The sequence below is a fragment of the Phaethon lepturus genome, unplaced genomic scaffold (genome assembly GCF_000687285.1).
Source record: "Phaethon lepturus isolate BGI_N335 unplaced genomic scaffold, ASM68728v1 scaffold9747, whole genome shotgun sequence".
Taxonomy (NCBI): Eukaryota; Metazoa; Chordata; class Aves; order Phaethontiformes; family Phaethontidae; genus Phaethon; species Phaethon lepturus.
The window spans coordinates 93,019-105,187 of record NW_010554056.1 but is presented as its reverse complement, the minus strand read 5'-3'; the positions used below and the strand labels follow the sequence as shown (position 1 = coordinate 105,187).

Below are 12,169 nucleotides of genomic sequence, written 5' to 3'. Positions count from 1 at the left end.
TGAGGAGGGAAGGAAAACCTTCTGGGATGAGAGCCAGGAGATAGAAAAATCCCTCCCTGCCTTTTTTTCCCTGTTATTACAAACACTGAACCTGTCCCAGCCTGATGTGTCGATAAATGTGGGTTTGGGGGTATCTGGGAAGCAGCAGGGAAATATCCATGGGTTTAGGTGGGGACCATGTGGAAACATGGCAGGAGTTTCTTCTCACTTTGACCTTAAAATGTGCATTTAAAGCTAAAGCAAATTCTTCCTGGCCAGCTGAAAACAAAAGAACTTTTTGGCCTTGCTGTGCCCAGCTCCGTCCTCGCAGCTTTTACACAATGGGCTCTGTTGAGCCTTGCTCCTCTTGGATGCTCTTTGCCTCTGATGTATAAAACAAAGCAGCCCTTCATAATGTTAAAAATCAAATGTCCTTGTGAAATGTCTCGATCACTGGCTGATGGGTCTGGTTTCCCCAGTCCCCTGGAGAAAAGGATTTGCAGACATACCCCACGTGTAGTTATGGGACATGTGGTGGGGGAGACATCTTCCATGGGCACGGTCTTTGCCCCGCTCCTTGGGGTTACCAAGCCAAGCCTTGTTGGCATCTGCAGTGTTCACCGCTGCAGAAGGCAAGTCCTCATGGGGAAGGCAGAGTTCCTGGAGAATATCGTGAAGAGCTGCTGGTGGGGAAAGACAAGTGGTGCTGTGCCTGCGAAGGACCTTCAGAGCTGAGACAAGATGCAGGAACACCGTGCAAGCGTGAGTCACGTGCTCGGGGATGACGAAGCCAGGCTCTCTCCTGGCTGCCCACACCTGTGCTCAGCCCACAGCCACGTCCAAGCCAGCACTGTCTTTTGAGCTGCTTTGATTGGCAAGCACTTAAAGCTCCCTGGGTTTTTGTTTTCACTTGTTGGGGTTTTTTTTTTTCTTTTTCTTTTATAATAGGGCTCATTTTCATGCTGACTACCAGATACACGTGGCTTGCAGCTACGCAAGCAGGCATTGCAGCCAGTTGGCAGTTTTCAGTTGCTTCATCCCCATGGTTTATTTTGTGTTTCTGCTCTCCCCACCCAAGGTGGAGCTGTCTGTTAAGGTGTTTACCTCTAGGTCTGTTCTGCAGGAGCAGCTGCATGGCCATCAGGAAATGTTTGGGCATCTCTAGTTGTTTTTGTGGTACAAGTGATGACTTGTCTCTAGGCTCATCCATGCTAATTGGGAGTGGGGAGGAGCGAAGCCAGGCAAAGGGCGGTCTGGCCATGCTCAGTTAACTTCTGCTTCTCTTACATCTTATGCTGTATCGCTCTTGAATTTCTTAAAGTGGCTTTGTCTTCCTCAGTTTCTCTGTGTGCTCTGCGTGTCTCGCTCATTTCTGCCTGGCTCGGTTTCCTCCTTTGCTCCTCAGTCCCCTAAGCTGCTCATCCGGCTGCTTTTTAATCTGTTCGCCTGCCCTGCTCTCCTTTCTCCCCTCACACAGCTCTCCTGCTCCGCACTCGACGCGTTTGCTGGTGGCGTTTTCTCTGCAAGCTGTTTGTCTGGCCACCTGATGGGCATAATGTTTGCAGGGTGCTTGTCCTTCAGAGTCCGGTGCACAGTCTTCACCAAGGGGTGACCCCTCGGGGTGGCACCTGAACCTCCCTTGGATGCTGGTGCTCGCTCAGCCATGTCACTTGTTCACTTCATTCATCCAAATTTGAAGGGATGGGAAGGGGATAAAAAAACCTCCCAGCTATCAATCATCCCTGAGGCTGCCTGGACTGAGATTTGCAGTCCGGCTCTCACGTAAAATTATTGCACCTTCCCTCCTCCTCCTCCTTGCCCAGTGCTTTGCTTCAGCATCCCAAACCTTCCCATTTCAGAGCAGGGCTTGTCTCTGGCTGAGGTGGTATTGCGCAAGTGCTGTAGGGTGAGCCCCTGGGTGATATCAGCTGGGGAGAGCTTTAAATTACAATAAACTCAGTTTTATTACTGCAACAGTGAGGGTTCAATGCTCCTTAACTCCCTTCCCTTGGCATGATAACTCACTTCGTCTTATCTCGAGCCGGACCAAAGTGTCTGCCGTGCTGGGAGGCAGCATGGGAGCCCTGGAGCCATCCAGAAACCCTGCCCAAGGCTCTGGGGGCCCCTCACTACCCAAATCACTCAGCGGGTCCCGAGTTCCCACTCATTGCCATAGGATGCTGGTACCTAAGCGCTGCGAAGATTTGGGGGCTGCAGAGGGACCACTCAGGGAGCCGCTAGCCATGTCCCATGGCTTTCATATGCAGACCACTAAATAAGTAGCTAAATTCTGTTTTGTTAAAAAATATGATAAAAATAAATAAAAATAAAAATGCCCCACTCTTTTGCGCAGTTGTTCACACGTAGCAAAAAATAGAGCTGGTATGGGATGCCTGCCTGCAATGTACTCCAGGAGCTGCAAAAGCACTGGCTGGCACTTTGGGACCAAGGGAGAGATTATTTATAGCCAGGCTCAGTAAATCATTCCTCCAAAGTTTTTTTCCCCTTCAAGCCTCCTCCCTCTTCCCCCTGTAGCATTACCCTCCCCATTTGTTAGCAACATTGCACTAGTTGTGCACAAACTTACAGGGAAGTCAGCAGCATCTCTTCCTTCTCTGGTCCCAAACCAGCAGGCACCATGTAGCAGGGACGCGTACCCAGGAGGTGAATTAAATCAGCAGCATGCAGCCAGAGATTTATTTCACCGCACTTGTCCCTCCGCTCCATCGGAGATGGATATTTGTTTCCAAGTGTGGCACCATGCAGATAATTTTTAAGGGGGTCCTTTGCTCAGCAGCAGCAGAAATCTGGCTGGGAGCTGTGGGGTTATTCCCCAACTTCCCCCGCACCCTTAGTCTTTTTGTAAATGGAAAAACTGGGAATTTAAAGTCCAAAGGTGTGTGTCAAGTGATCAGCAGAGAATACATCTGTGTCCTTACTTATTTATGACTTATTTTTTTACCTGACTTATTTTGAATAATTGATTTATCTAGCATTGAATACTTGGGAGGGTAATGGAGGATGATGCTGCAGGATCAGAGGGGTGTGAAGAGGGAAATAAACCCTGAGAAGGAGGTTTTGAAGAAGCTGGTTGAGTGTGGGTTTGTCCTGATGTCCAGCCTTGCTTTGGCCAATGCCCTCTGCATGAAAAGCTGTGGGGAAACTGCACGGTGAGGGGCAAGGGGATGTCGTTGCGCCATGACCCACCGCGGTGACACCTAACCCCGCTCACCCCTCGCCTGTCTTCCAGCCCATCACTTCATCGCGGCGACGGCGTGCCAGGAGGCGGACTACGGCTGGATGATCCGACACTACTGCCTGAAGCAGTTCCAGCTCACCATGGAGGGCATCGGGCAGCGGCTCTGGTGCGACTGGGACGAGACCGTGGGGTAAGTAAGTGAGGTCCCTCTGCTCACTCCTCCCTTCCTGGCGTCCCGGGACCGCCAGCGCCCATCTTTGATTTTGGGGTGTAAGGAGGTCAGCGGTGGGTTTTATTTCATGGTGGGGGGAAACAAATGTGCCGTTTCGCTCTTCTTTGCTGCTGACGCTGCCCTGACTCTATCCCTGCCGGGTCCATCTGAAGGGGCATCCCCATCCCCCTCACTTGTGGAGGGGCCACGAGGTGGGCGTGGAGGGGAGAGCAGTGGATATTGTCTAGCTGGACTTCAGTGAGGCTTCTGACACCATCTCCCATAAGATCTTCAGAGAGAAGCTGGTGAAGTATGGGCTGGTGGAGCACACAGCGAGATGGGTTGAAAACTGGCTGAATGACCGGGCCCAGAGGGTGGATCTTTTGGCATTTCTTTTGGGTTTGTTTTATTGCAAACCACCTGAATGACGCTTTCTTCAAATTAGCTCTTTCCTATTTATAATCAGCAGAGATGAATTTTTTGGTACCAACCATGGCATAAATCATTCTCCTGGCAAGATGGTTTTGAGTAAAGTTGCAAAGACTGGTCAGGAGTGTCTGTGTGTTGGTGTGAGGGCCTGAAAAGAGAAAATAAAAACTCTGGGCTGGCTTTCTGCATCGTACAGCGTTGTTGTGCCATGGCCCTTCTCGGGGAAAATGAAGCGGTGGACCAAAATGATGAGCTTTTGCGACACAAGGGATTGCGGCCAGTTGGAAATGGCAAGCAGATGTTGCCATATGCCATGAGTGTTTTGCACAAAAAAATTAGAGTTTTTGTAAGATTTTGGTTGATTTCCCGCTTCATGCCCCTCTCTTCTGTGCCACATTAAAATATATATATATGTGTGTGTGTGTAAACAGACATATATAGATAGCTTTTGAGAAGGACAGCTTGGGTTTTCTTTCCCCTTTACTGGTGACAAAATAGAGGGGAAGAAAAGAGAGTGGAAAGAGGGTGGGAGGGTTTCTGGTTCTGAGAAACCTCATCTGGTCCTCAAAAATGTCCAGGGCTGCTGCCATTGCTCCAGCCCCCGGCTGCCTTGGGGGTCTCCACAGGACCTATTCCCCTCTATTGACACCTTTGGAGGCAGCATCCAGATGTGGTGAGTGGCAGGAGAAGGGGATAACCACCTCCCTGGGTCTCCTGGCTGCGCTGGGGGTGAGCTCTCACCCCTGGGGCCATGCCAGCAGAGCTGTCCCCAACCCAGGCTGTCCCCATGCAGGGGCTGAGTGTGTCCCAGGGGCAGGACTTTGCTTTTGGTCCTGGTTTGGTGCTATCTGCAAGCTTGATGAGATGCAATCCATCTCCACCTCCAGACCTTCGGCAAAGCCATTGCACAGGAAGCAGAGGTGTATTAAAGAGTTTGTTCTTTATCTCCGACATCCTGTTTTTCTTCTAAATAGCTTCTACTAAACTTGTTATCCTTGAGGCACTTGGAGGAAATGTTGATAAACTTGCAGTGTTTAATTTGATTGTGTCCATTTGCTCTGTGCAAACACAAGGCTCGGGTTATTTAAGAGATGACATTCCTTTGATCCTTCTGTGCCTTCAGGACACTGGGAAAATCAGGTAGAAACAGCTCAGCTACTGCTGTAAATATACTGCTCTGTAAGGAAATGGGTTTCGGGTCGCCACCTCGCTCAGCATCCCTGCTCCCTGCGTGCGCATGGGACTCACCATCCCCTTTTAGGAGAAAAAGTACTGTTAGGAGATGCCCCAGCAGCAGTGGGCAGGGAGTGGCATAGGCTTTTTTGCCCCTCTGCTTTTAGGCGAAGGACTTGACTTCCACCAGGTGTGAGATGAAGAAATGGAAATAAAACACCTGCCTAGAGCCTCATCTCCTTTCCACATCTTCCCCCAAACCAAGGAATTTTGATGCTTGAAACCTGTCCAAAATGAGAATGAGAAATATTTGAAGTTTCTGCCTCTGACAGGTCCTGTACCATCAGCAGCATTGAGTTTGGAGCTGTGATTTCTCGTATGCGGCATTTAGCGGAGAATTGCCCGTTAGGCCCATCATTTACTGCTCAATTGAGAATGACATGATGGGAACATCTGGATAAATGAATTGTCTCAGCAGAGTTTGTAATTGTGGTTTATTGGCCATATTTATAGGCTGCAGATTATTCTCCCGTCTTACCCTCAGAAGCATTAACCGAGCTCTTGCATCTCTGGTACCGCTGCGTCCAGATGTACCGGAGGGGTCTCTTTGGACCAGGAGTGTTTGCAGAGGTTGGGCTTGGACAATGAGAACAAGCACCAGCTCTCTGAGAAGGTCAGTCCAACACCATTGAGCTCTGCTGGCTTTCTTAGTTGTGCTTATTTGGGGAAAGTTGATGGGATTTGATATGCAAAATCGTGTACTAGGGGAATCTGTGTGAGCCATTACGCGCTTCAGGAATGGGATGCCAGGTAGTTTTTAATAAAATAAGTCATTCCAGAAGTTGGCCATGAACGCTGTCCCTGGGGAAGGAAGGACTGCTCTGAGAGGTGTCTTCCCTTGGGTGATCTCGTTTCCTTCCCTCTCTTCCTCCTCAAAGGATAAGCGATCCGGTGTGGCCTCAGATGCTCCTGCTGGAGCCGTGCGTGCCGGTGCCTGCTGGATCAGCTGCCCACCTACCCGCTCACATGGTGTAAGCTGGTCTCTCCAGCCCCTCCACGGCGTTGTCCCATGGATCCCTGGCCTGAGAGCAATTTAGACCAAGCACCATGGTGTTTTGTTTTCCAGGGCTTGCAGTCACCCTGTTATTTAAAGCTGGAGCTGCATCGTGGTCTCCTCTGCTTCATGGTGGTGGCTGAGCTGCTTTGGCTGCGACCTCAGCTGTGCATGACCAATTATCCCAAAGATGAACTTAGCTATTTTGATTCCGGGTCCAGCTTCATTGGCATGGCGATTGAGCTGAGGGATTAGCTGTGGTCTCCCTCGGGGCAGCTATTTTGGGGAGGCAGAGCACTGCTGGCGGAGCTGGAGGTGCTGGAGGGGTTGGGCTGCCGGCTGCTCACCCACGAATGCATCAGCAGGACCCAATGACCTGTAGATATTTTTCCTGAACAGTTTTAGCTCACCAGTGGGCTGTGGCCGGGGGACAGCTTGGCACGGTGGTTTTTGCACGGTGTTGGTGCATCGGGCAGCAGCAAGCAGGACGGGAGAACGCTCGCTGTGCTGAGCAGTTCCGCAGCTGCGGGTGTCACTCCAGCCAAGCCGGGTGCCTTCATCCCAAATATATCCGCCCTGTGGCACACTTAAAAATCTCTGGGGAATGCTTTCCCATCGCCATGGGCATCCTGTGGGGAAGGAGCTCACCGGCGTGGTGTTCCGCCTGCTGGTCTGACAGCTGCAGCCAGGTCCAGAAATGTGCCGATGCTGCCAGCTCCCAGCACGCCTGGTACCCTGCCCCACTCCTACCGCCGCGTGGGGCTGCTCTCACAGCTGTGAATACACTCACAGCCTGTCTTCAGGTTATTTAGCCATTATCTTATAGACAACAGATTGATCCATTATCTTATTATCTCATTATCTACTTATTTATCTTCAGGTTTCCAGGTCCCTTCTGGATACCCCTTTACCATGTCTCCAGGCTCGCCCTGCAGCCTTGCAGAGGAAGGAATCAATTTTTCCTTTTAATTTACAAAGCAAAAGGCAAGCCTTGTGGTGTTTTGTTTGGTTGGTTTTTTTTTTCCTTCTGAAGCGAGGAATTCGGAATTCGGCATTCTCCCTTCCTTCTGAAGGGAGGATAGGAAAAAATCCCAATACTCGTGGCAAAAAGAGGGAGCTGGTGATCCTGTGAACCCTAACCGGTATCCGTAGTGTAACACCATCTGCACCACAGCGCTGGCGAGGAATAAATGGCAGATCAAATTCCAGTCTCAGTTGCAGTGGTAAAAAACCAGAGGCATTGCTTAGGATTTGCAGTGGTGTAAGCATTCGGATCCCGTCAGACCATAAATCAGTCCACGACTGCTTCCCACCAGCGTCCCTGTCCTGCCCACGGGTGTTCGTCCCCACGTCATCCCCGTGCCGCTCAGCCTTCTCCTGCCACAGCATCCTTTAAACCCAAACCGTTTCCATGACGACAAGAAAACAGTTTTAATTGCAGTTCACATTGGGTAGGGAAAAAAATATTTAGAATTAAGCAAAGCCGTACTTTTCAGGACAGGCTGCCTGTCTTCCTGCCCGCAGCCTGCAGTGGTGGGATGGCTTGGGAAAACCTGTCCTGTTCCTGGTGTTATCCTACATCAGCTCAAAACCCACAATTTTTAATATTTTTTTTAGTAAATAAAGCTAATCTTTTAAGGCATTTTTAAGGATTTTAAATTAAGATACTGGTATTTAAGGCAAAACGGGGAGGGGGCGAGGCAGGCAGGAGGAGGTGGCGCTTCTCCCCCCATGTCTAGTGCTCACTGGGGACACACTGACCGTCACGGAGAGCTCAGGACGCTCTCCATGCTCAGCGCTCCTCCAGCTGCCGGCATCCCTCCGTCCCTCCATCTCAAAGCACAGGCGAGCCCCTGGGAGCTGCTGTTCCCAGGAGAGCCCTCGCTGGGCTGTGGGGGATGATTGGCACTGGGAAAGATCCCAGAGAAGCCCAAAGCCCAGTTGAGAAAAGGGAGCATGACTTGGGAACGTTTTGCCTTGAAGCCACCAACCTCAGGGATGGGGGAAGCAGGACCAGCCTGAGTGCTTTGACCAGGATTTTTTCTGCATGTTCAACTGGATGGCCCTTGTGAGAGGCAAGGAGAGATTCAAATACCTGCCCATGGGGCACTCGATGGAAAGGCTTTTGTCGCATCCTCTAATTCCAAATATCCTCTTAACTAACTCCTCCGTTGCCAGCCAGGTTTTGCCCGGCTTTCAGCTGTCGTGAATAGCATGTGTCACGTAGCTTTGGGCTGCGCCAGCCATTCATAACCCCTGCCAAACAGCATTAAAAACAGCCGCTCCTTCAGTTACCTCTTGCTCCCAGGCAAGTTAGGAAGTCAGAGACAACCATCCTTAGATGTCGCATCTATAGATCCTCTGGCTGCTCTGCAAAGCCACAGGGACGTGCCTCAGTGCAGGTCCAGGTGGCTTCTCTACCTCCTTATTTACTCCAACTGGACTGAGCCATTGCAGAGCTTGTTGGAAGCCCAGCCAGGGATCTGCCCTGTGGTTAATCCCCCCGCTCTCAGTAACGGCCACGAGGCCCTGCTCAGCTGGTTTTAGAGGGCAGCCAGCCCTGGACTGTGGGGCGAGGGAAGAGAAGATGCAGAGCGTGGGTATTTCTCTGCACACCCCACCTCAAGTCTGATTCGGGGTTGGTGGCAGTCGGTGGCATTCAGGTTTCTTAGGTCCTCCCCAGAAAAAATCATCTGAGTGTTTTGCCAGGCATTGCAATGCCCAGGCACCCCTGGTGCTGCCAATTTAGGTTTCTGTCCTCATCATCATCTCCAGGGGAGTCACGGCTGCACCCGGGGGCTGCATAAACACCCGGCCCCCCTCTTCCCACTGCTGCCTGCCCTGGCAGTGGGTGACAGCCTGGGCCACAGCGGCAGAGCTGGTGATCATGCTGTGCCGCTCTATTTCTGCAGCAGCGTCGGTCACTGCTGTTGTGTTTTGCTTCAGCTGCAGCAGGGTCCCTTCCCGGGGCTGTAGCCAGCAGTAGCACCCTGACCCCCGTAGTGTCCCCGGCACAGCAGGGGACCTGGGGTCCTCTGTAGCATGGGACACGGGGCTGAGATTTGGTGATGCCTTTTTCCTGCTTGCAAGGATATAGTCTTTGGAGGCTTTGTTTTAGAAGGTCTGTGCCCTTGCTTAGCTGGAGAAGATGGTATTTTGGGAGATGGAGGCTTGCAAATGAGCTGCAGGGTTGTCTGAGAGCAGGTAGAGTCAAGCTTTTGGCTTTTAAAGAGAGTTTTCAGTCTGTGACTGAGGATTACACCTCTTTCGGGACACCTGAAATAGCGTGATCATCCCTGCAGCTCCTGGAGCTCAGCTCAGCTTTGCCTGGCTGAGTGTGGTGGGGGACGTCACCCTCCTAGGCTAGGAGGTGGGTGGCAAGAAGAGGGCAGAGCAGTTGTACTGGGCAGCAAAATACTCCCCTAAGAGGTTTCACCATCAGCACGGGCTGAATTCTCTGGTGGGACCATGCTGGCTTGGTGATAATGTAGTAACATGGCTCTGCTTGCTGAGAGAGAGAACCAGGTGCTGCAATGGGACAAACATTTGCTGTGGCAGGGAAGGCACACTCAGCCCCAGGTGTCAACACTGCTTCTCTCTGTTGGGGTTGTGGTCCCTTCTGACAAGGCATCGTAAGCAGCAGCCTGGGTCCAGCGGGTCTGGTTTCTCCCTATCCCACCAAGTGGAACCCTTTGGTAGCCCTCTACAGCAGCTGGTGGTAATGAGAAGGTCCTCCATGCCATGTGTCTTGGTGCTCTGCTTGTGAGGACAGATGATGGATGGAGTCTTGCAGGACTGTTCTCTGAACACCGTGAGACACGGCGGCTCAGAACCTGTGTGGCTGGCAGGGGTGGCCTCGGCTGGTGATTGGCAGCTCGTGTGATGGATGGGCAAGGGTCAATGAGATAAAGTGGGAGAAATTAAAGCACTCGGCTACAGTTGAGAGTTCAGCTGTGCTTTTAGTTGGCTGTTCATAAAACTATCATGGTCAAGTAGTGCTTTGTGTAAGCAAAGGGCAGAAAATCATCTCTTGAAGAGCATCCAGACTTGCTTTCCCTTGCCCAGGAGCGCAGCAGCCCTGGCTGTCGCTTCTACACTTGTAGCTGTTGCTGAAAATGTTTGCTTTTCCCTCCAGGCTCCTCCTGCTCGCTCCCTGCTGGGCTCTGGGGGTGTGTGGGGCCGGTGGATGGCAGTGCCCGCAGTGCCACCCGGCTCCTCCTGAGGCTGAGATCGCATCCAGCAGGGTGGCTTTAACAATGACGGGGGACATGAAAATAAAAGGGACAGGAGACAGGGTATCTTAAGCTGCAAGACCCCCCATCAGAATGGAAGGGCTTCTTCCATGCCTAGACAGATGGTCGTAGCCCCACAGCCACCTCCTCGCCCCGCTATGCTGCTCGCGGGGCTGCAGCCATGCGGCTCCTCTCCTCGGGCCCATCTGAGCTCTGAAATACAGCTGCTGCCTAAGTGCAAAGTGTAATTACAATTTATCCTTTCGCTTGGTGACACCATTGTGCTTTGGTTACTTGCATGTCTTCACGTATAACGATGGGAGCAGCTATTTATCAGCACGAAAGCACGGTCGGAGCCAGGGAAGGGCTAAGCCGGCTGCTGTACGGCCCTTCAATTTTAAAAATAGCTTTTATTCGCTTCTCTGTTAACTCTTTCTGTCTGGTTCCCGAAGATGCTTCAGCTCCTGAGATCTCCTAAGGATGCTGATGAACGGGAAATGGTAATTTTGCACATTGGGATGCTGAGCAGAAGCTGCTTTTAGTAGCTCCAGGCGCCCCGTTAATTAAACCACTGGACTCTGCAGGGGCTCCCTCCAGCGCTGCCATGTGCCAATGGCCACAGCAAGGCAGCCACCGCCTGCCCAAAAACCTGGCTGATGAGATGCAGAGAGGCTGCGGCAAGTAGCCGGGAAGCTTTCATCCCCCAGGCGGGTTTTTAATTGAATAGTCGGGTTTTGTTTAGCTCTGCTTCTCTAGGATTAGCTGTGAGTAATTGGGGTGGTGGTGGGGGTAATGACACATACCCATTTTTTAATGCATAGCCATGTTTAAAGGAAGTAGGATTTGAAACCTGTCCTTCCAGAAGGTGGCTGGTTTGGACCAGCACAGGGGCTGTCCTCTCTTTGCGGTGTCTCTTGCTCAGGGCACCTCCTCATTTTCCAAATGTTTGAAAAAAAACCCCAACAAACCAAACCTCAAAAAAGGGACTCCCTGGCTGGTGAGCGCTGGGGTGGGTCGTGGTCCTGTGGACCTCGAAAGCAGGGTACTGCGAATTGCAGAGACACGAACTTCAAAAGCATGCTGTTGGTTCAAAAAAGCCTTATTTATTTTAGGAAATGAAATGGAGACTTGTAAGTAAATTCGATGTACTTATTTCTGTTCCCTTTTGGCTGAGCCCACGCAAGCTAAAGGATGGTGCCACAAAGGCCCGCGGCTGGGCGAGCTGCTCCGTGGCTCAGGCTGGGTTTCCTGAAGGTCTTTGTCTAAAGGTGCCAGAGGGTTATGTGGCTCTGACCAGTATTTTCAAATAGCGCCAGTCCGTGAAATCCTGCAAAAATGAACATAAACTAACCCCCAGAAACCTTGCTTCTAGTTATTGCTGTAAATATTACTTCTGTTTTCATTAATTCTGTAAAGTAGTGAGCTTTTTCATTCACTCTGTAAAATGAAAACTGCTTGTGCTTTTGGCTGTGGGTTGGCATGTAAAAATGTGGTCAAAATGGCAAAACCTGATGGGAATTAAAACCCCCATATTTTTATACCTATCTCTACCTATAATCTCAAAAGAACACCTACAAAATTCAAATCACAATCTCAAATACAGTCTCAAATACCAAATACGCACATCTAGAATAGAAAGTATATAATATTTTATATTATAAAATCTGGGTGCTGGTCTGTGTTGCAGCACCTATGGGGAGCTGACGAACTGCACGGCGCTGATCGCTGAGAGGCTCGACTGCTACTGGCCCAACCGGCTGGTGGATGAGTTCTTCGTGGCCGTCCACAAGCAGTACTTCAGGAACTGCTCCCCCTCCGGCCGGGCACTGCACGACCCCCCGAACAGCATCCTCTGCCCCTTCATCCTGCTGCCTGTCCTTGTCACCCTGCTG

The 12,169-nt window shown here is 51.1% G+C and overlaps 1 protein-coding gene across 1 annotated transcript in view; it reads left to right on the top strand.

The window, feature by feature from the left end:
- The first annotated feature begins 3,000 nt into the window (after window positions 1-3,000).
- Window positions 3,001-12,169, top strand: part of RAMP1 (receptor (G protein-coupled) activity modifying protein 1) — an 11,958-nt gene continuing 2,789 nt past the window's right edge. The window contains exons 1-3 of the mRNA XM_010291702.1: window positions 3,001-3,076; window positions 3,230-3,368; window positions 11,965-12,165. Coding sequence (XP_010290004.1) covers window positions 3,001-3,076; window positions 3,230-3,368; window positions 11,965-12,165 — 416 coding nt within the window. The remainder of the gene's footprint in view (window positions 3,077-3,229; window positions 3,369-11,964; window positions 12,166-12,169) is intronic.